A 24,540-nucleotide genomic window follows, 5' to 3' on the forward strand; every position below is an offset into this window, starting at 1 on the left:
TATTCACCTTTTTCAGAAGGAAATCTTCCTGAAATACTGCTAAAAGGTAAATTTCATCAGATGGCGCGCAAAAGAACTTTTGGATGTATCGCAAGCAACGCTGCAGTGCTACAAAGGGAATAAAATTCTTGGTTTCATTTGTAATTTCGCCATCTTCAAATAAAGTTAATGTACCCAAACACAGTCTTAATTTTTTGCATCCTGCATGGCAATATGTCCAGTTAAAAATCAGTGTTAAAAACTTTTGGGAAATATCTTTGATGATACTCCACTGTCCTAAAGAGAAGAAAAAAATGAAGTTACAATATATCCGTAACTTCGGTAACTAAAATCAAAACATGATGAAATCTGATATTTACCTTTTTACTTGACAGTTTACATCTAAGGAGAAAAGAGACAAAGGTTAAATATGACCAACACTTGCTCAACAAGTAACTGAAGTAATCCAAAAATGAAATGTGAAATTTGAATCTTCACCTTTTTCAGAAGGAAATCTTCCTGAAATATGGCTGAAAAGTAAATTTCATCTGATGGCGCGCAAAAGAACTTTTGGATGTATTGCAAGCAACGCTGCAGTGCTACAAAGGGAATAAAATTCTTGGTTTCATTTGTAATTTCGCCATCTTCAAATAAAGTTAATGTACCCAAACACAATCTTAATTTTTTGCATCCTGCATGGCAATATGTCCAGTTAAAAATCAGTGTTAAAAACTTTTGGGAAATATCTTTGATGATACTCCACTGTCCTAAAGAGAAGAAAAAAATGAAGTTACAATATATCCGTAACCTCGGTAACTAAAATCAAAACATGATGAAATCTGATATTTACCTTTTTACTTGACAGTTTACATCTAAGGAGAAAAGAGACAAAGGTTAAATATAACCAACACTTGCTCAACAAGTAACTAAAGTAATCCAAAAATGAAATGTGAAATTTGAATATTCACCTTTTTCAGAAGGAAATCTTCCTGAAATATGGCTGAAAAGTAAATTTCATCAGATGGCGCGCAAAATAACTTTTGGATGTATCGCAAGCAACGCTGCAGTGCTGCAAAGTGAATAAAATTCTTGGTTTCATTTGTAATTTCGCCATCTTCAAATAAAGTTAATGTACCCAAACACAATCTTAATTTTTCCCTTCCTATAAACATAACTTTCTGATCCTAGCTGTCTCTCTTTTCCTCTCCCGTAAATCAACAGTTCCACAGCGCCCCTACAGGCCTGGAGCACTGCCATTTAAGGCTGAACTTGCAGCATTTCTGTGTTTGCTGTTGTTTTCTGGTTGCGTGTGTTTTGACTTTTGTGTCTCTGCAGTGCATTTCAGCCTTTGCATTTGTTGTGGTAGTTTGCATTTGCTTTTTAATGTGTGGCGTTTCTATATATGCTGCACGTTTTTCTAAATGTATGTCGTTTCATCAGTTGCTGAGCGTTTGACCCCTACCGGCCACCGTACATAACAGCATTATTTACACACATACACAATTATAATAATAATAGTAATAATAATAATAATATATTTTATATATAAGCGCTTTTCAAAAACTCAAAGACACTTTACAATAGTTAAAAAACGAAAGAACAGCACAGTAAGGACAGACTAACAGACATTGCAACATTACACACAAATCATAAGGACAACAACAATAAAGGTAAACTACAGAAAACAGGAAATACATCACAATCATACATTATAAGCTTGTTTAAAGAGGTGAGTTTTGATTAGTGATTTGAAAGTAGGAGGGTCTGTGCAGTGTTAAATGTGTGTAGGGAGTGAGTTCCAGAGGAAGGGGGCAGCTATGGAGAAGGCTCTGTCCCCCCAGGTTCGGTGCTTGGTTCTAAAAGGAGGAGAGAGGAGGTTGGTTTTTGAAGAATGGAGGTTGTGAGGGTGAAGGAGAGCTGTGAGGTAGGAGGGGGCCTGGTGGTTGAGGGCTTTATGTATGAGGAGAAGGGTTTTAAATTGGATACGGTAAGGGACAGGGACCAAGTGGACAGGCCAGTGCCCCTGTAACACTGAGCTTGGTCCCCCCTTGTGACCACCCCTCCAAAAGGCAGAGCCCCCTAATAACACATACATAGTATTTGACTCAACAACCGGACTCACAATCTAGTATTCAATACTGTTACTGAAACACATATAAATCATGGTATTTAATGATGGGTGCTATTATTAGGCATAATATTTATATATTTTTGAAAGTGATTATCTTTGTCTATTTTTCACCTGGGTTTAATGTTCCCCTCTGACAAAACAACTGGCCCCAGTTTGGCCCCCCTCAGTAAAAGTGGTCTAGAACCGCCACTGGGGCAAAACATAGAGGTATGGTACATATCTGGCCAAAAAAACAATTTATACTGTGGTGTATTCATCATAGTCTTACCTTTACTTGTAAACAAAGTCCATTCACAGTAGCTCAGTCTGTAGGGACTTGGGTTGGGAACCGGAGGGTCACCGCTTCAAGTCCTGGTGCGGATGGAAGCTGGTCTGGTAGCTGGAGACCTCCCAAACACTGCAGAGGTGCCATTGAGTAAGGCACCGAACCCGTGGGCTCTCTGCTTAGCAGTGTGTAGCAGCCCCACTCTAACATATGTCCACAGGTCATGTTTGTGCATGTGTGTGATTCAGGCTTATGTGTGTGTGAAGCATGTCCCTATAAATAACAGTGTAAACCGAATTTCCCTCAGGGATTAATAAAGGATATCAAAAAAAAAGAACCGTTCATAGAAAATGTCAAACTCCTGTCTCTAGCGTTCCACAACTGCAATTGTGTCTCGGAATTCGCACACAATAAAATCCGATGTCCATTTCTTTGTTTAGCAGCACTCTAAAGAGAGCATCGGTTTCACTGAAAATGTCCTCAAATGCCATAATTAAAAAAGCATGTTGATGCTTTTCTTCATATCCAGCAGCCATCATTAGGGTGTCATTCTCCCAACTATCTGGATTTTCACTCATAATACGGAATAAAGCATGCAGATCAGATTGATACATGCTTATTGTTTGTAGCAGTCTGGACTTTGAGCTCCATCTTGTAGGCGCTGCTCTCACTAAACGCCGCTTCACAACATCATCCAGCAAGTGGGTGCGCTTCGTAGACCTACTGAAAAATGTCCCTCAAGCGTTTAAAAAAAAAGTTTTACACTCAGGCATGCATTTAGCTGAATGCATGAGCACCAGGTTCAATGTGTGTGCGTAACAGTGCGTAAACATGGCCTCAAGCACCCTTCCTTTAATCCTGGCCTGCACCCCATCTAGCTCTTATGACATCACAGAAGCTCCATCATAAGTCTGAACTACCATCTTTTCAACACACCTGTATATCTCCAACACTCCCACAACATACTTGACTATAGCAGGGGCTCGTCTGTCATCACTCATCATCAAAGCCCAAAGACGCCTCCCTCACGTCACAGGCCATCTCACTTTTAGCCTAGTGATGTGAAAAGCAGTTCTTTTCTACTGAATCAGTAGAATCAGTTCAGTAAAGTGATTCGTTTCAAAAGATTTGTTCACCGAATCATTCAGTGTTTCACCGGAGCTCTGCCTGCAAATCAGAATTTAATAAGCTGAAACACAGCCGAACGTGTTCTGCTCGCGATCGTACTGAGAACAGCCGGTGGTGAATAATAAGCCAATGAGCTGAGAATTTAGCTGGATAAAGCTACCGTTTGCAAACTGAAAGCTGCTAAAACAATCATCTCCTCAGACCGTGTCCCCGACCGTTCTGCTCAGTAGGTTCAGTGAACGACTGACTGAGCGGGAGAGAGAGAATCAGGACTCCCGCAGTACTACAGTTCAGTGAACATCCAAGACTGCGTGTCACCAGCCCCAGTCACACACACAGTACTGACTGAAACACGATCGAATTGAGACCGTTGTTAGTGGATGTTAAAACAGTCAGCTGAGTGAAATTAAGTTGGATATAAAAGCCGTTTGCAAACTGACAGCAGCTATAAATTGCACATACATTTTGGCGACACCTAAATGTTAAATAATATATTTGCTACTTCGTCGATTTTGGAGACATGAGAGGGAGATGGGCGGGCGGGCTTTAGTGACACAGAGCTCCCGACCGACTCCATCCTGTTGGTTCAGTCAGTACGTATCACGGACATGAAAGGGAGAGGGAGGGCGGGCTTTGAGCGACTCTTACGGTCTGGAGAGAGAGACACGAGACGGGAGAGAGGAGAGCGCAACTGAAGTTGAGAAATGAACGACTCTTTTTAGTAAGTGATTCAGTTCAGTTCATTCACCCAGATGATTCGTTCTCTTTGAACAAATCGTTCACAAACGACACATCACTATTTTAGCCACATAATGTAAAAAGACAGAGATCTGGGCTTTGACTTTGAACAGCTCTCACAGATTTTCCTACAGGAGTTGGATTGAAATCTTTAATGTTACAAGACACCTTTTTGAACACATTTGTGAAGAAACTGGTAAGGAATTTATTCCCAGATTTTTGCAATATTCCCTTACTACACTTCAAATGAAGTTAATGTGCGCAAACTTTACTACAAATTGAACAAAAAAACACCCATTACTCAAACTTTTTGCTGTAACTTATATAAGGTTTGGAGCTCATCATTGAAAAAAATCAATCAATCTTAAATGTTTTTGCTTAGTGCATGGCAATGTCAAGTTAAAAATCAGTGTTAAGGACTTTTGGCTTTGACTTTGCGCCACTGTCTTACAGAGAAGGACAAAAATGAGCTACAATATCTTAACCTTGGTGCTGCCCTTTTTGTTTTGTATCTTTCAGCAGGTTTTTGTGTACTATTTCCTCTTGCCGTCCTTTAATGTAAATTGTAGTTATAGCTGCTACAACAACACAATTTCCCTAGGATTAATACCTACCTACCTACCTACTTGATTTTGAAGAGAATCCGAGTAACATACTCAAATAAAAATCCATGGAAAATTTCAGCACCTTCATATTTGGAAAATGTTTCAATCATATTGCAGACTGTCTTCATTTGTTAACATGTTACATACACAGACAGCTAGTTTTTCATCATCACTTTACATCATGTAACACAACAGCAAGCACAGTGTCTACTACTGTCAAGTTTACTGAGACACTTCATATTATTATCAGTGTCTTAAGAGACAGAGTTACAGGTTTCCATGTAGTCCTACATGTGTGTATGATATGAGTAGTTCATAAATAATACAAAATCCCTTTTTTAATATAATCTGTGAATGAAATTAAACTATCTTTAGCCTATTTAGTAGGAAATATGACATTCACAAAATACATTTTGATTTAAATTAACTGAAAACAGGTGCATCCTGAAAATATCATCAAGAAATAAAAAGATAATAAAACATTTCTCAGTGTTTAATATATGGACGTTTTCTAGGCATACAGTAAAATACATAGAAACCATCATTGAGTTTAAAAAGTTTAAAAAATCTCACATTTTTCTTGAAAATCTTAGCTCACAAGTGTCAGTACGTTGAACTTGAAGGTCCGGATGTGAAAACTCGCCGTTTAATATCTCTTTCTTGAAGAAATCGTCGCGTGAAGGAGGAGAAATTTATTTTCTGACCGGCAGGAGGGTTGTTTATTTTTAAGTGACAGTCCTGTTAAAGTGAAGAACAAAAGAAGAAACAGAACGTAGTGAGTATGACTGTGACGTCACGTTCTGAACACACTTCTGTTCTAACGATGACGTAGGCCTCAAGGAGTCTCATAAATAACAATAACAATAATAATAATAATATTAGGCTAATAAGTATGGACTATCCTCTTACTCTTTTGCATTTATTTTTTTTTACCACTAACGCCTTCTGAGTGTGACTCTTTTAACCGGAAGCTAAATATAATATTGATTTAATAGGGTGTTGCTTGCCAAACAGTTTTAAGGGTCTCCCAAGGCTGTTTTATATCTAGACTTTTGGTTGCACACCTTGAAGGACGGATCTTTTTTTTTCCTGATGTTGACATTACGATGCATCTTCGTAAATGTCATAATTATGACGTAAATGTCATAATTTTAAAATAAACGTGATATAGGCTAAGCATTTGCAGGCCTGATTTTAAAGCAGAGGAAATGTTATTTCAGTTTTTATAACTGGTCTGATACCTTCTGTTTGTGCGGATCACGGTTGGACATCTTGTCTTTCTATTTTCCCCGGTCTGCTCTGGTCCAACACGTTATGTATTCAAAGTTATGATTGCCTAATCGCCATCGCTGCATCGGTAGTACTACACACCTATTTAAGTGCATCTAACCAAAGAGACAAGCGCCATCTGGTGGCTGTTTAAAGAAAACGTTTTCACTTGCAGAATATTTTTTCCGTGTAATGCCTTTAAGAGTTGTGGGTGGAGTCTTGATTTGTAGAAACTTGACTTGCAGCGATGCCTCACTGTTGTTCAAGCTAAGTCAGTGAGAGTCTGCGAGAACCATGGCTGCACGGTTTGTGTTTTTATTATTTGTCAAAAATGATCTGATAATGATGTCAACCCTGGAGACACATTCAGTTGATATTGATAGAGCATAGAGCAGATTATTTTAAAACAATTACCTTTTTATTCATTTTTATTTTATTTTTATTGAAAATCTGTCAAATGTGTGGTTCACAGGTTCTGTGGAGTCGTTTTCTTCCTTACATTGTTCCTCACTGGACCAAATGCAGCAAGGTACAGTAGCTCATAAGATCTTTTGTCTTGACAGAAAAAACGTTATGACAAACAAGACAACATTCAAGCACAGCAGGAAACCAGGAGAGCGCCTGTAATCCTCGACAACATCACAGTCAGCATGGTTTGTGAATTTAAAATAATAATTGAGTATAATAATAAGCCAGAGTTTTAAGACATTTTATAAAGTTATAGGTTTAAAAACAGTAATTTCATAAAACAATGTGCAGTTAGAGTTGAGTGGGTCGTTTTTTCCTTTATGAATTTAATAATTTTATTACATTTGGTGCAAATGATTTTTTTAAAAACACAGAAAATATTCAGGCGGAATTAAAAATATTTTATTTTTTGTAGTTCCAGCTTGCATTATTCAATAGCAGTAGTAACAACTGTGATTATGGCTGTTTGGGAAGAAACTTCAGAGTGTTACCTTTCAAATGTGACCTTGTTTGAGCTGTAACTCTAAATGGTTCAAAAACAGCATACAATTTACTTTGGGTATGTCTGGATAGGCGGTTTTGGCTTATTTTACAGGATCTCTAAGAGGTTAAACATATGATAATAAACATATGATGTGAAGTTACTTTTTTCTGTAAATCTATTGATTTTAATCATTAAACTGTAAATTGCAGATTTATTAAACAAAAACAACATTTTCTGTGAGTTATTACGTTGGTTTTATTTAATGTATTTTCAATGGAAAGAACTCCATTCCAGATTCAAACCCATGCTATCACATAATCTTTGCTCTCCCTTAAATGTCTGCTGTTGTGCTGTTCTGGTAGCCTCCAGACAAAAACTCTGGAGGTAGTTTGAGCTCATTGTGCATGGTTTGAACAGGAAAACAGGAAAGTGGAAGACAGAAAACTTACAAAAACTTAAATTCAAGAAACTCAAAATTATTCTCTCCACCCTACTGGACATGTGACACGAGAGGTTGCCGCTTGGGGGAAAGCAGCATGGATGTGGAAATATTTTAATTTTTTAAAAGAAAAGATTTATTTTTGGGCCTTTAATGGAGACACAGGACAGTGGATATAGCTGGAATATCAGGAGAGAGAGGAAAGGAGCCAGAGGTGGGATTTGAACTTGGACTTCCCACTTGGAGGATCATGGCCTCTATACATGGGGTGCGTGCACTAACCACTGCGCCACCAGCGCCCCTTGTGTACTGAGAGGCCTAAAAGCCTTGGGGCATGTCCTCCCCCAATTTCCATCTATAGCGTCCCTACTCTCGATCAGCTCTCCTAGGGGCTCTAGTATGTTCCTCCCTTTTGGCACAGCGGCTGATATTAGTGAACTGGAAAAATGCTGCTCAACCCATCCACACTCACCTCATTCATAATATAATGTTCAATCCAAAATGGGAAAAGATCAGATATGCTGTTAATGGTGTGTCACGACCCGTCTCTTAAGGCCTGACAAAATACAGAAAAGTATGGCTTTTAACAATGTTTTAAGGTTTATTGTCCAAAAGACCAACAACAAACAAAACAAACAATCGAATGTTGCAATGGTGCTACACCAAGGATGGATGCCACTTAGTGAGGTTATCAGCCCGGTCTTAAATAGCCTGCACCTGGAAGACTGGCCACGTCTGCCCAGGTGTGGCAGAACTCCGCCCACCAGCAACCTGCAGAGACACAAGACACACAGACAGAAGGGAAACACAATAGCAGCCCTGCTGGCGGGAGGGCCGTCACAGGTGCCTTTCAGATCTTTAACAGGACTTTGAACGGTTTTACTAATTTTGTAAAGCAATTAGATGAGCTACAATCAGGGCTGGGTGATATCACAAAAAATGAAAAAAAGAATTTCACATCAGTCGATATCGATAATTAATGCGATAAATGTCAAATCATTTTTTCTTTTAAAATCCTATCGGCTGTTTTTAGCTCCTGAGTGAAAGTTGAAGAAACCGGATTATTAATTGTGCTTTAACCTTCTTTATTGTCAGAACATGACAAACTGTACTTGAACAGAGGAACATTTCAGTGTCATGAGCACAGTGCACAATTAGACCGATGACCATAAAGCAGATTCATTTGATCCTCACATGCTTTGACTAATAATATTTTAAATAATGTGCAACTTGACCCCCCAACCCTCCTTTCATGTACCCCCTTTTTGTAATTCTGTGTATCTTGTCTGTATGCTTGTTTGTTGTTCTTTTGTACTCACCTATGCTGGTTACTTCTCGTCTCATGTTGTTATTGTTATTTTATTTTTGTTACTTTTCATTTTACAGTTCATATGTGGTGTTTTCCTATTTTTACATATTCCCACACCACTGATGTTCACATTCACTTCTGTGTCTTCCTATATGGATGTATTGGCTCAAATATACCTTTGTGCCTTTTTATTGTTTTTATGAACATATAAAAACTATTTAAGAAAATCATGAAACAGCCATGGGAGACAAGTCAACCGTTAATTTATTTAACTTTCTAAAAGAAATAAAGCAGTCTCTATGACCATTTGAATGTATGTGACAAACCAAAAAATTCATAGCAATAATATTAAAGTTATAGGGATGTCTCTGTCCATTGACATGTCTTTCAATTCATCCACCTTTTGGCATAATCTTCATTACGATAGTCATCCTTATCTTAGCTTAACACACCGATGTACTGCCATTTTTATGCTTTTGAAAAGGTCTTTAGTACAGACGCCTTCTTCCCGCCGTTTAGGACATGGCTCCTGAGGAATATCCGCTGTAGTCTTCATCATCAAGGCTCATGTCCATAGGCAGTCTGGGATCATCGGTTGTTTTCTGGTCCTCATCCCCCTTGGAGGTCAGGGTTCTGCTGCTGGACTGCTGCACAGCTGGGTCTGCTGGATCCATGAAAGAGATCAATCAAAACTTATGAAAGGAGTTGTGTGCAAAGAAACCTGTTGGTACCTCAAAACACACCAGGACAAGATAAGGAATGACTCTTATCATACCTTTATTATTATTATTAACCTGATTTTCACACCGACACTGAATACTTTATCACACCTGAAGGCAAGACAAGGCAAGTTTATTTATGTCGCACATTTCAACAACAAGGCAATTCAAAGTGCTTCACACAAGACATCAAAATCATCATGACAGAGAAAAGAAAATAAAGATTAAAATAGAACATTAAAAAATCACTGAAATTATTAGATCTGAACACATGTTCAAATAAAAATAATTCAAATGAAATTAATTGAAATAAATAAAGGAAGAATATATAAAGAGTTAAAAGTTACAGTGCAGAGTAAAAGTTTAAAATCTTATTAAAGCTGTTTAATTAAAGGCAACTGTAAACAGGTGTGTCTTCAACCTCGATTTAAAAGAGCTGAGAGTTTCAGCAGACCTGCAGTTTTCTGGGAGTTTGTTCCAGATATAAGGAGCACAGAAACTGAACGCTGCTTCTCCGTGTTTGGTTCTGACTCTGGGGACAGAGAGCAGACCAGTCCCAGACAACATGAGCGGTCTGGATGGTTTGTAATTAATCAGGAGGTCACTCATGTATTTTGGCCCTAAACCATTAAGCGCTTTATAAACCAGCAGCAGGATTTTAAAGTCTATTCTCTGACAGACTGGGAGCCAGTGTAAGGACCTCAGACCTGGACTGATGTGATCCATATTCTTGGTCTTGGTGAGGACTCTAGCAGCAGCGTTCTGGATCAGCTGCAGTTGTCTGACTGATTTTTTAGGCAGACCTGTAAAGACACTGACACTGAACTTTGACTGCAACATTTAGAGTTAGTTGTGTTTAGTTAGTACACAAACTTTTATCTATTCATGCCAACTGTTATTGTTCTGCATAAAACTGAGATACATCAGGAGTCTTTGAGTCTATTTGACTTGGTAACGGTAAATGGACTTAAGCTTGTATAGCGCTTTTATACTCTTCTGACTACTCATAGTGCTTTTACAACGCAGGACACATTATTCACACACTGATGGTAGAGGCTGCTGAGTGAAATGACCATCAGAAGTATCTAATCCCATTCATACACATTTATAGACCGGTGCCGAAGCAGCAGGAGCAACTTGGGGTGAAGTGTCTTGCCAAAGGACATATCAGACATGTCAACTCTACCAACTGAGCCAAAGCCACCCACAGCTTGTGTAGTTCAAACAATCTAATCTAATATATAAGAAGTATATAACATATATAATTACATTATATATTGTACATATTGTACATAGATATCTAACAGCTGCAGTGGGGATACACTGATATAATAGAACTGTATCACACTGAAAGTCTGCTCTGTCTGACAATGTGTCACTTATGAATGGATGCTTCACTGTACTGTACATTGAACACAAAACATTGAGAAGGAAACAGGCACACATTCTTGATTTGTTAAAGCTTTTAAAAACAGGTGGATTCCTGACATAAACGGTGGCTTCATGCATTTTTTCTTGCCAGCTCCTGGACTCTGCTATGTAAAGGCCCTTTGTAATCGGGACAAAAGGCAATAAAAAACATTGAAACATTAATAATGGCTCCGCTTCTTCATGTGTCCCAAGAAACCAGTAAGAGAGCAAGTGCAAGAATTTAGCCCTGGAACTGCCTCACCTGAATGGAATGCAGCCATCATAAATATTATAATTACTTGAAGTCATTTTTCACAGATTCTGATTTAATTAAAAACAAAAAAAATTGACATACTTTATTAATCCTTGAGGTAAATTCTGGTTTTACACTCTGTTATTGAGAGACATGCTTTTCACACACATAGGCCTGAAATACACACTTGCACAAACAGGACCTGTGGACATGCATTAATGGAGCGATGTCAGAGTGGGGCTGCTACCAGAGCTGTTAGGGGTTAGGTGCCTTTCTCAAGAGCCTCCCAGCAGTGCCCTGGCACCTCTCCAGCAACCAGTACAACTTACATTTTTGGTTCGCACCGGTGACCCTCCAGTTTCCAACCCAAGTCCCTACAGACTGAGCTACTGCTGCCCTCAAAAGATGTATTCCTTTTTCAGTTTCTGAGCTCTACAGAGACACTTACATTTAGGTGCCAGTCTCACAAAATATATAGTTAGATTCTTGATTCATTAGATTATTGTTATAAAGGATTTTTCTTCCTTTACCACAATCCAACAGATGATCTAACGATCTGTAAAAAAACAGAGCTTCATTAACATTTTAAACTCTGAGCTGTTCTAATATTAATAAGATTATACAATAAAGCTTGTCAGGAAAACCTTTAATGTTTCATCACTTGTTTTACTTAAATTCCTATAAACTGTCACCAGAGGGCGCTCTTAACCTAAAAAAGGTGCATCACCTCTTACACAGAATCCCAGAGTTATTTCCATGTAGCTTGGATCCAGTTGTTGTAAAGTAAAAATGTTAAGGTAGGAGTTCACCCCTGTGCCATATTAAATGAATGTTCATATCATAAACAACCACAAAGACAACATCTTGCTGTTTCCTGTGGAAGCTAATGATGGTGGCTGAAGTTAGGTCTAATACTCCCCAATAACAACTGACACTAACACTAACTTAATAGAACTTAGTAGAGCAGTCTTTTCAACTCAACAACACCTGCCATGTTTGGGTAAAACACATTAGCAGTGTGGCCATAACACTGAATATAGAAGATAGAAGTCTGAAGATAGACTGTTTATATAGACTGAAGATAGACTGTTTATATAGACTGAAGATAGACTGTTTATATAGACTGAAGATAGACTGTTTATATAGACTGTTTCTATAGACTGAAGATAGACTGTTTGTATAGACTTAAGATAGACTGTTTATACAGACTGAAGATAGACTGTTTATGAAGATAGACTGTTTATAGACTGTTTATACAGACTGAAGATAGACTGAAGATAGACTGTATAGACTGAAGATAGACTGAAGATAGACTGTATAGACTGTTTATAGACTGTTTATAGACTGTTTGTAGAGACTGAAGATAGACTGTTTGTATAGACTGAAGATAGACTGTTTGTAAAGTCTGAAGATAGACTGTTTGTAAAGTCTGAAGATAGACTGTTTATAGACTGTTAATAGACTGTTTATAGACTGTTTCTATAGACTGAAGATAGACTGTTTGTATAGACTGAAGATAGACTGTTTGTAAAGTCTGAAGATAGACTGTTTGTAAAGTCTGAAGATAGACTGTTTATAGACTGTTAATAGACTGTTTATAGACTGTTTCTATAGACTGAAGATAGACTGTTTGTATAGACTTAAGATAGACTGTTTATACAGACTGAAGATAGACTGTTTATGAAGATAGACTGTTTATAGACTGTTTATAGACTGTTTATACAGACTGAAGATAGACTGTTTATATAGACTGAAGCTAGACTGTTTATAGACTGAAGATAGACTGTTTGTATAGACTGAAGATAGACTGTCTGTATAGACTTAAGATAGACTGTTTATACAGACTGAAGATAGACTGTTTATGAAGATAGACTGTTTATAGACTGTTTATAGACTGTTTATACAGACTGAAGATAGACTGTTTATATAGACTGAAGATAGACTGTTTATAGACTGAAGATAGACTGTTTGTATAGACTGAAGATAGACTGTTTGTATAGACTGAAGTTTGACAGATTTTGTGATTTTCTACAGCAAAGATTCTCAATAAGTGACACATTAGACTGTTTAACAAGCTTATACAATGCTATACATAAGCCTACTATGCAATTTTCTTCTTTATGAACCTTCTCACACAGAAACAGGACAAAAACGATAAGAAGAACCCCTTCGTCCACATAGGGCCGAAAATTGATACAGACTGAGTTACCCACAGGAGCTTTAAAGAGCTCATATTATGCCCTTTTTGGGGTTCGTATTTTTAATTTATGTACCTACTAAAGTATGTTCACAATAGGTTCGAAAAAATGTCTGTTTTCATGTACTGCCACTCCATGCACCGGCTCGCTTCTGACTCTCTCTCTAAGGCTCTGAAGTGCCCACGTTCAGAGTCCCCACGTGTGCCAAGTCTGATCTGATTGGTCAGCCTGTCGGCTCTGCCGTAATTGGTCAATCGCTCAGCACGGTTCTTGGAAATGTCACGCCCCTTTTACCATATTGGGAATGCAGCCACTCTGGCTCCGAGGGGAGCAAAAACATTAGCACCTTAGCACTACTGTGCTACCGCAGGCTACGGCATATCGTGGGCGTGCTACAGAAGTTAACGGGCGTGCAACATGAGCTGCTGGGCTTGCCACAACGAGCCAATGAGCTTAGCTCAGTGATATCACACTGACAAGAGGTCACACTGGCAAATTTTTATCGAGGGGGGCTAGAACCGAGCGTTACGTGCAGCTAATGCTGCAGCTAATAGGAGGACGTAGGAGAAGCTGCGTTTCCTCAGACTTTTAATTTTTGCACATAGATGTGCCTAAACATGCACAGGACACTTGGAAAACACACTAAAGAGCATGTAAAACCAGAAAAAGCATAATATGACCCCTTTAAGATAAATTGTCTTGTTTTGGTAAAGTCTTTTCATATTTAGAGATTATATAATCTTTCTGAATTCTAAAAATGTTAGGAAACAGCTGATGTATTTCGCCAAATTCTTGTAGTAATAATTTTCTGTGGTTGCTCTCGGTCAGGATCAGAAAAAGATTACATTTTTAGCAGAAATGATACATCAGACTTGATTTTTCGAATTAGATGCAAGCAGCGGTCTCCTGAGTAAAAGACAGGCAGCTTTCATGCAGAGAGCCCTAAGGGCAAATTCCTCTCATGTGAGTGAAATGCTGAAGCATCAATGCCCAAAAGGAATTGGTGTGAACCCCCCCCCCCTCCACATTATACTTAAACTACTCTTCAGTTAATATCTTCATTTGAAAGGCTTTCTTATAAAAAAAGAGGAGACAAAAGGAGTGTCATGTTTAATGCAAAATCATTGTTCTTGCCGTTAGTTTTATATTTAGGTTAATTTTGTAATTAATTTTGGGGCGATTGGTGCCTTTTTTCATAAGTGTGTCCTTCTCCTCATGTGTCAGTTGTACCTCCAGTGTTAAATGTCCCATTGCCGTTCTAAATGCCTGTGACGCTCACTCGTTTTTTGTTTGGACCCATTACACCTCGAGTGGGCAGTCCTGCTAAAAACTTCAAAGAGACATATGACTAGGAGATTGTCCTCCACATTTTATTACATTGTTTGAAACAAAAAGAGAGAATGTAATCGAGTTTTACTCGACTGTTAGAAGAGCCAAGTGCTTGCATCGCTTCCACAAAGGCTGCAGCTCACCGACTGAACTGTCAATGCATTGTGAAAGGACTCTGTGAGACTCAAGTGAGGATAGTTACGCAGTTTCTATCTTGACTTATATAACATTTCCCCAAGCTCCTGGATCCTAAGAATTCACTGCCCTCTAACTAAAACAACAAACCTTAAGTCAACACATTAAAATGCACAGAGGCCACAGAGAATACAGGGACTGAACAAAACCACCTACCACAAACGTCTTCAAGTCGCTGGTTAGTTGCCAAATCATCCTGATGAGCTCTGAGACCATCTCTTTGACTTTCTGCTACTTCTGGGTCCTGATGATGAAGGTCTGCAGAATAAATGATAACCTTCTATTTGATCTCAGTACGATTTATTTTTAATGTTTGGACACACTAAATCACCATCTTTTAATATCAATCTACGAACTCAATCAAATCACTCAATGTCCTCTCAATCAAATCAAATCAAATCAAATCAACTTGAGCTTGTATAGCGCTTTTCTATTGTTCTGACTCCTCAAAGTGCTTTTACACCTCAGGTCACACCTACACATTCACACACTGATGACAGAGGCTGCTGAGAAAAGAGACCATCAGAAGTAACTGATCCCATTCATACACATTCAAATGCCGCGGATGAAGCAGTGGGAGCAGCTTGGGGTTAAGTGTCTTGCCCAAGGACACATCGGACATGTTGCTGCAGGAGCTGGAGATCGAACCCCCGACCTTCTGGTTGAGAGACAACCGACCCTACCACTGAACCACAGCCGCCAAATCTCTATCTATCTATCTAGCTGTCTAACTTAACTCTACACAGATACCGTAAACACACAGACTTTACCTGTATGACTGATGAATGTCAGTGTAGCACTGAAGCCCCTGTGTGTGATGCTGCTGTCTGACTTGAACTGAAGCACCATGATGCTGTTGTAGGACAGTACAGGAGGAGGAACATTGGTTCCACAAAGCACCACTACACAAAACATGAAACAAAATAAATTTCTGATTGCAGGTGATGTTGCATTAATTTAAATCTGAAAATACAATAATCACAATTGGGCAACTGGCATGATATAAAAATGCACTACAAAGACACGAGTGAAGGAAGTACAGTTTTTTCATTTTGCCACCAAGAAACGGATCCATACCTATGTGGTCTAATCCCTCCACATCCCCCAGCACAGTGAGGTAATCATACAAACACCTGTCTGACTCCTCCAGGTGAAAATCAGCAAAGTCCAGCTGAAACACAACATTAGTATCAGCCTTCTATTAAATCATGGGTAAAGTGTAATTTGTATTCAGAGACAGATTGTTTGCATTACCTTCACAATGTGGCCCTTTGGAGCATAGACAACCCAGCGCTGGACACATTCATTACTGTAGAATTGTGGGTAATTTGTGCTGTGGAGAGCGCCCTGATCTTCAAGAAAAACAAGAGTCCCGCATCCTGATAACACAGACAGGCTCAAATGAGTCACTCGCACACGCACACACACACACACACACACACACACACACACACACACACACACACACACACACACACACACACACACACACACACACACACACACACACACACACACACAGCTAATAAAGCCCCTGTTGTTTTCAGTGTGCAGATGAATGTGTCTATTTATGTCGAACTGGTCTTCTGTTATGCAAGTAATGTCTGTGTGCGCGCGTGTGTGTGCGTGTGCGCGTGTGTGTGCGTGTGTGTGTGTGTGTGTGTGTGTGTGTGTGTGTCTTGTGCAGCTCATTATTGTGTCATGGGACATTTCACAATCCCCACGTTGCCTCGAGTTCGGGGAAAAACTGTGTATGAAATGCTTAAACAGTGATTTTATACGGTCAGAATTAGGTGATGGACATTGAATAGAATAAATGTTTTGGCCTGATGTACTGAACTGCACATGATGTTTAACTCTGAATGACATGAAGAGACTATGTGTCATTGTGCTGTGTGTGTGTGCCTCCCACCTGGATCAGAGTGTCCCTGGACAGCATGATGCCTAATGACAAAGCCACCTCCTGCCTTGTTAATGTCTGAGGAAAAGAGGAGTGTTGCATTCTGGGAGTTATTCAGGAGCACTGGGCCAGGTAGAACACTTCCACAGAAAATCCCTTTAAAAAACAGAGACAATTTGTTTGAAAAAGGTCTTTTCTTTTTAGAGATTGTTTTCACCTTACTTTTATTTGTACAGTAACTGAACAAAGACAGGATATACTGGGAGGAGACAGTTGGGATAATATACAGGAGGCCCTGTTTTGTACCCTCAGAAGAGAAGATGAGAAGAGGTCCTTTCATCAAGTTTTTTACTGGGGCAAGGAATGTTGAACAATGTGGTTTTAGTGGGAATTATGACAGAATGAATGCTCATTACAGGAGCTTTTAGCTTGTTATGAAACATGCTAATACAGATGTCTCTTTATAAACTACAAAAACAAACCAGAGCGTCAGTTAGAAGAGAGGCAGAGTTCAGGGGTGGAATTGATCAGGTGGATGACTGGGAGCAGGGCAAATGGCAGCCAGGAAGCTCACTTAATGTGCAGAGCAGGTCCAGAGGGCAGCCAGGGGACCGATGAGACCGGTAGAGCAGGTTGGGATGGTGGCTATGAGGCTCAGGAACAGGTGTGAATAGGACCATAGATGGGGGACCAGAAGCAGGGGTCGACATGATTGCAGATGGAGAACCGAGAGCAGGGTTTGGCCGGACCCGGAGTAGGTTGGGCTGCCAAAGGAGAACCAGGAGTTGGCTGGACCATGGAGGAGAGACCAATGGTTAGCCTAGCTTCCAGGGGAAATCTGTGATGGAATCGCCATTCTGGAACTATAGCCCAGCATTGCTCTGCGGGAAGGGGCCGGGGGTGCTCAACCAGAACAGTGGGGCTGGAGGCACATAGTGGGAACAGGGGGCAGACTGGGTTTTTCTGCAACTGGGGCACTGAGATCTGGGAGGCCAAGGCTCTTGGGCACTGGGAGGTTGAGAGACTGGGGAGCTTTGAGGATGGATCTCTGGAAAGATGGGCAGCAAAGACTCAGGGAAACTGGGCAGTGGCACAGAACTAGCAGATAGGGAGGCAGATTGGGAACTTGCTGGAAGAAATGGAGGCTGGGATACAGGAGCATAAACAAAGTCTTTAAGCCACTCAGGCAAATAGTTTTTTATTAAAGTTTTATTTGACACTCCCCTGTGTGTCATTCTAGGAGCAGTTGCCTCTCCTTGCTATTCAAATGAGCCAGTGAATCCATTAACTCAAAAGGTTCATAATCAATTGAATTGCCTTCTGGATCCTTATTGGTCAGTTCGTGGAGTGTAAAAAACAAGGAAACAGGACTGAACAAAAAATGATTTATTTGAACTAACAGATCAAAACGGCAAAATCCAACAAAAAGTCCACTGATGTGAGAAAACATATGGAGCTACAAACAAAATCCACAAACAAGGAGAGTTCACAGGGAATAAATACATACATTAAGTCGGAAAGGTTAGACAATGAACTGACATCATGAGTGAAGGTATACAGAAACTTAGGCAGGGGACTCAGCCACTGCAGGCGTGAAGAACAAGACACAGGTGAAACTAAAAGTGGGAAAACACACAAAGGTAGAAAGTAAAACACAGAGGAACAGAACTACAAAATAAAACAGGAAACATTAAAAACTCAACCCAGTCATATGCACATAAAGAAAACAGGAACACAAGGATAAAAAGACAAGAATAAAACAGAAAACAAATCTGAACCATGGAATAAACAACAACACAAAGCTAAACCCGATTCATTTATGACATGGGCAATTAGAATGTATTTGGGCCCAACACTAAATTCACCACTAATGCAATTTTTTATTTTTATTTTAAAAATTCTGTACAGACAGAGTAAAACCAAACACAAGGTGAAAAACAAGAAAACTTGGTCGATGCACTTCACATTGGACAGAGCCAGGCCAGCTAATTTCCTACACTTTAAATCTGCTAAACCAGGTTAATCATGCCCTCGCCCCTTTATGTGTGTGTGTGTGTATGTGTGTTTTAAACTCACCAACAGGTCGATGGGTCCCAACTGAAACAGTGAGCCGATCATAGCGACAGTGAGTGTCATTCTCCAGATCCAAATAATCAAACTCCAATAGAAAACTATGACCTGGAAGCCCACTGATGCTCCACAAACACAGCCTGAGGATACACACAGACACAATCTCTGTAACACATGCTACGGCAATTTATTGTTTCATTCATTTTCCTTCTCTACCTGCATGCAACGCAGAGCTAATGTTTGTAGTCATGTAAACAGTTTATTGGGGTGAAATTAAGTCACGGTTGAAACCAATAGCTATCAAAGCCCCTCTCTCCGGCCCTTGGGTGTCAATTCACTGGTTGTTGTCATAGTGATTACCAAGTGAGGTGGGGTTTCTGATTACACCCTGGCTGTCAATAACAGGCCCATCCCTCACACTGCAAGGATCTGTAACACACACACAAAATACTGAGAACATCAGAAAGCATTCTGAAATCTGTAAGAATAAGAGATGCTGCGACTCACTTGATGTTGAAGTTGTTCCCGACTGTTGCCCATCAGCTAAAGCAAAAAAGCAAAGTACAAAGAAAAAAGGAACCTGTATCAGAAAAAGCCAATCCCAATATTATACCATTGCTAAAATCAGATTTTATATCAATTTATGAATATGACCTGGAATATTTATTTACCTTAAAGATACACCCATTATCAATTTGATATCAAAGACTAATCAGATGAAAACATGTTATACTTTATTGCGTCTAAAGAAAGTTAAATTGGGAGATGAAAAACATAAACAATTCTAAAATTAGAGGGAATTACGACATCTGTGGTTTAAAACACCATTCCAAACAAATTATAATGTTTCCACTGCAGGCGTAAACTGTCTTGTCTATGTGTTGCAGGTCAACAGACACAATACAGCCCACCCGTCTTATTCTAAAGGGTCATATGAAGCCATTTGACACCAAAAAGTAACTCAATAATACAAATAAATAGAGTCACCATGGGCAGGTAAGAGTAAAAAAAATTGGTCAAACAATCACAATTTTTGATTTGTTAATGAAGGGTCAATATTGTGATTTCTGAAGGAGGATCAGCCTGAGTAGAAAAAATCTGAAAAAATGTATAGTATCTCACCCTCTCTCAGTTTGTGCTTAATCCAGGGCAGCAGCAGCCTGACATCAGTGAAAACCCCTGGAGATCCTCTTCTTGAAGGTGGGCGGCTGCTGTTGTTTTCCCAGCTCCGACCACATCCTTTCCCCCAGGAAGTCACACCCAGCACTATCCAGTGACTGCTGCCTGAACTTTTCGGACATACCAGAGGACCCCCGGAGTCTCCCTGGAGAGAGGATGAATAACAGAATGTAGGAGTGAAAAAAAACTTCAAACCCTATTAAAAAATACTTACGGTAATAATGAAAATTATTGTTTACAGGGGCGTGTAGAGTGGGGGCAAAACCAGGCTTTATGCACGAGTGGCATTAAATTTATGTGCACACATGCACATATGAACTTGGTTTATTTAGGCTATCCTTTATTCTCTACAAATTACTTCTAATTTTAAGTAACACAAGAGAACAGCAACATATAAATCTTCTTAGCTTAATTCCTTATTATCAAAATAAAGATTTATACCTAAAGTCAAAGTTAAATACTAAAACTCCAGCACACTATCTAACTTCAAAATATATTTTTGGCAATGTTAGGGTCCAGAAAGATTGTTCATTAGTTCATAGGGGTGGCTGTGGATCAGTGGTAGAGTCAGTTGTATCTCAACCGGGGTTTGATCCCTAACTTCTCCATGTGCCCTTGGGCAAGACACTTAACTCCAAGTTGTTTCCACTGTATTGTCAGCGGAGTGGGAATGAGTATGAATGGGAGTAGCTAATAGTGATGGATTATTTATAGCAGCATCTACCATCAGTGTGAACCTAGCTGCTCTGTTCTGTGTTATTGACGGCCTGAATGTTTTTATACTGTTTTATATGGAGAGTCTACGGCAAATTTCCACCTCTAGTGTCTGGGTGTAAATGGGTAGGTGTGACCTGGGGTGTAAAATTGTCAGAAGACTAGAGTCCATTTGACCATATACCACTGGAAGTTAGAAAGTAGGCAGGAGTTTTCTTACAAATTTTCATGAACTTGTTCTTTTCTTACACATCTGTCTTCTGAAATAGATTGGAAAACTATTTCTTTAAAGTTTGAAGTACAAAAGAAAATATGCAACATGAAGAGAAAACTATCAGCAGTCTGTTGAAACGTAGCCCAAATAGTTAATTTTAACTGAAGTCCTTCATCTACTTCTAGAGGGAGAGTTTTGAGTGACGATCCACCGCCAGCACCGAGGGGCCACACGGCCTCGGGTGCGGGGATCTCAACCGGTAATGATCCTTCCAATTGAATTGAATCTAGCCAGTTGTAATTTGGAATTTTGGGATGGCACCAGGGGTTACCAATCTGATTTCAAGGGGGGCCCATGCCACCCCTTGCTACCCCTCTGATCCCACCCCTGTTTGTTTGTATATTTTAAATAAACATATATGTTTCCATGTACAGTATTAGTTAAACATGACTGCTTTTAGAAGCTCTGGTAGAATTGGGCTGTGAATGTTGATGACAGTCCTTTTATCTGTTTTTACCTGGCAGGTGTCTCTCCCTCCTCTCTCCGACCCCGCACACAGAACTGTCATGGCTGGCAGAGGCCAAGCTGGTCTCTGGATAAGAATTGAACTTTTGACAGTCTGAAGGATAAATCTACATTTTGCTGGATCCACCACATCTAACTGGACTTCCTTAAGCACAGCAGAATGACGTCCCTCTAGGTAAACAGAGAATTGCATATAAGAAAAAAGAACTCATGTCTGCTTTAACAATAGTTGTTGGGAGTGAGAGAACTACTCACTCTCCCTCATCCTTTCCCATCCACCTACAATGCATGAGGTGGATGCAATGCTGTCGTCAGGCAAAGGCAGACATATTGGCTGGACACTGGCTACAGTTGGGGAAAAATCAGACATCAGTGACTAACAAGCAAAAACTTTTTTTTAGTGATTCAGCAACTACAGCCAACTATTCATCTACACGGAAACCTGCCCAGTTGAATGGGTTGGTCCAGCTTGATCAGAGCTATGTCATAGGTCATAGGCAAAGCATGATGGTACTTCTCATGGACTGAAACAGACTTGATGAGAAAGACCTGCTCCTCTTCATCTCCTACTCTCTGGTCAAACTCTCCCACCACCACTCTCACACCACTGAGGAACCCTCTACACAGAACAGAAAAGTACAAAATGATAGCATACTTCATTTTGGTATTATTTATATAAAAAACATACAATGACGGAAGCACAGGCATTTGTGGCATAAAGTGAAACAGTAGCTTTACAGAGAAATGAATAGGACACATAAAAGAACCATACTTTGACAGAGTTGCAAAGCAGTGTGCTGCGGTCATTATCCAGCGATCAGTCAGGACGGCCCCTCCACAGAAATGAGAGCCCCTGTATTTCAAGGAAACCTAAATCAAGATACCACAGCTTGAGAGAAATTAAACATTATCCTGCATGATGTCAGCAAGTTTTCAGATTTATAGCATTAAAGCTACATTAAATGACAACAGCAAAAAATAAGTTTCTGGAAGTCTAAGGCCTGAATACAGGCACTCTGTAAAGGAAACTTACTTCATGCCTCTATATCTGTAATCTCTTTCTTTCTGGCACTAAGCCTATTCAAAGCTCATGACCGTTGGTGAGGGTTTGTATGCAGATTGAGTAGTAATTCTTTGGCTCTGATTTCGAGCCTTTTGAAAGCTCAGTGCAACACCTGAAAAACTTGCAATACTGCTGACACCTCACAAATCTGCACTTTCTCAGCCCATCCTGTCTTGGCTGTTAACCAATGAAACTGGTTCTACTGGAAGTCTCTGCCTGTCACTGTTGCCTTCTCACAGTGGATTACTGATGAGTCTCTCTAAATAATGGAACAATGAGTGCGGTCCAGGTCTGTTCTATATAAATAGTGTTGTGAGATAACTTTTTTTTTTAATGATTTAGAGCTGAATAAATAAATATATTGATATGATTGATTTAATAAATTAATACCAGCCAATACCTAAACTCCTTAATTTCGAGCAACAATGTGTAGGAATTGTGTTTGGTGTGCTTTGTCGCCTCCCAAAGGTCTCTGCATGCAACTGCACTGTCCTACCACTCTTAGACAATGTGCAACAAGCAGTAGGTGCTATGGCTAAATGGTTACATTGGAGAGGGTCATTTATTACATGCTAGTTGAGATAGGTTTGTATGGTTCCTAATTTATAAAGCTCACTTGAAGATCGACAAGGAAAGATGGATTTATTTATTTATTTGTATGCAAACCTAAGACATAACCTTGTTTTGATGACTTTCTGCACCCGGTAAAACTGCTAAACATGAGACAACGACGACAGTAATAACAACACAGCTGAACATTAAGTAACAATCTATGAAGAATATCTAGAGGGATGTACACTCTGCTTCATGCTTAGTCACCCTCTATTTTTCTCATATTAGCTACATCTGTCACCGTCCTCTTCCTCATAGCCGTTGCATTAAACAGTACAGAGGCTGGCTGCTTTTAAAAACTCTAGGCTGATATGTGAACTAGTGCCATGAAGCCATATGCACTCCTCACATGTTGACTGTGGCCCGCTGCCAAAGTTGTCGTTCAGTAAACAGGTGATCATGACATGCTTTGGATGTGGATGCTCCCTGTTGAGAGTTATTGTACAATTAAATGGACCTTTAAAAATGCTATTTTAAGGTTTCAGAGTTACACATTGTGGCTTTAAGGCTGTCACTTTATCCAGACCCAGAGGGAGCAGTTCCCCTACTTCAGCTATCAGAGTCCTTTGCCTCAGATTAGACATGCTAACACTCATCCTTGGCAGACTCTAAAAGGCTTTTATTCATACTGGAGGTCACAGTTTAAAGAGAAGAAATCTTAAAGCCACCACCATATTGACTCACTTTCCTGTCAATCTTTTCGAGCCGCTCTTAGCCTTGGGCCAAGAATTAAGTCCTCGCCACCACAGAGTTGGATGCAATTACACCTTGAAAGTGTGAAAAGTGAAACTTACATTGTAGTTGCATACAATACTAGCATGGCTTATATTTTGCTAGGATCTGATTTTAGATCCCCCTGCTCTGTTGTTAACATCTGCTTGTTAGGGCCTGAGCACGAACCGTGCGAGGAACCTCTTGAAACTCTAGCAATTATTATTAGGGCCCGAAGCACTGACAAGTGCGTAGGACCCTCTTGAAACCCTAGGATTTTTTTTTTTTCTTCCTCCACTTTAAACACAATTTTGAGCGCCTGAACGTGCGCAAAAACTCACCAAACTTTCCATGGTCATCAGGTCTCGCGAAAAATTTGATATTTTGGTGGTTTCGTAAAATAATTTTTCAAAATGGTTCAGTGGCGCCCCCTTGAAATTTTCAAAATGGCCTCCCCATAGAGGGTTTTTTTCACGTACACTGATTTCAGCCTTCCTATTTGAAGGATCTTGCACAAGGACACTCATCCGATTGCCGCAAACTCAGTGTCAGTGTGTTCTAGACAGGCTCAGCATATCTCGTTGTGCTCTGCACATTATTTCGTCAAAGGTCATGGCCACAGCGTGCGTTTGA

The 24,540-nt window shown here is 39.7% G+C and overlaps 1 protein-coding gene across 1 annotated transcript; it reads right to left on the minus strand.

Moving 5' to 3' along the window:
- Positions 1-9,330: 9,330 nt before the first annotated feature.
- LOC136179662 (ovochymase-2) lies at positions 9,331-24,260 on the minus strand. Its single transcript, XM_065956588.1, has 17 exons — positions 24,249-24,260; positions 22,294-22,391; positions 21,964-22,140; positions 21,777-21,862; positions 21,514-21,692; positions 20,012-20,213; positions 19,228-19,432; positions 18,896-19,029; positions 18,220-18,435; positions 17,752-17,899; positions 17,394-17,608; positions 16,825-16,975; positions 16,174-16,453; positions 15,997-16,090; positions 15,690-15,821; positions 15,076-15,177; positions 9,331-9,476 (listed from the first exon to the last, which is right to left on the minus strand). The coding sequence occupies exons 1-17, from the start codon at positions 24,258-24,260 to the stop codon at positions 9,331-9,333; spliced, it is 2,577 nt and encodes an 858-aa protein (XP_065812660.1).
- Positions 24,261-24,540: the final 280 nt, after the last annotated feature.

The sequence above is a fragment of the Labrus bergylta genome, chromosome 7, assembly GCF_963930695.1.
Source record: "Labrus bergylta chromosome 7, fLabBer1.1, whole genome shotgun sequence".
Lineage (NCBI taxonomy): Eukaryota > Metazoa > Chordata > Actinopteri > Labriformes > Labridae > Labrus > Labrus bergylta.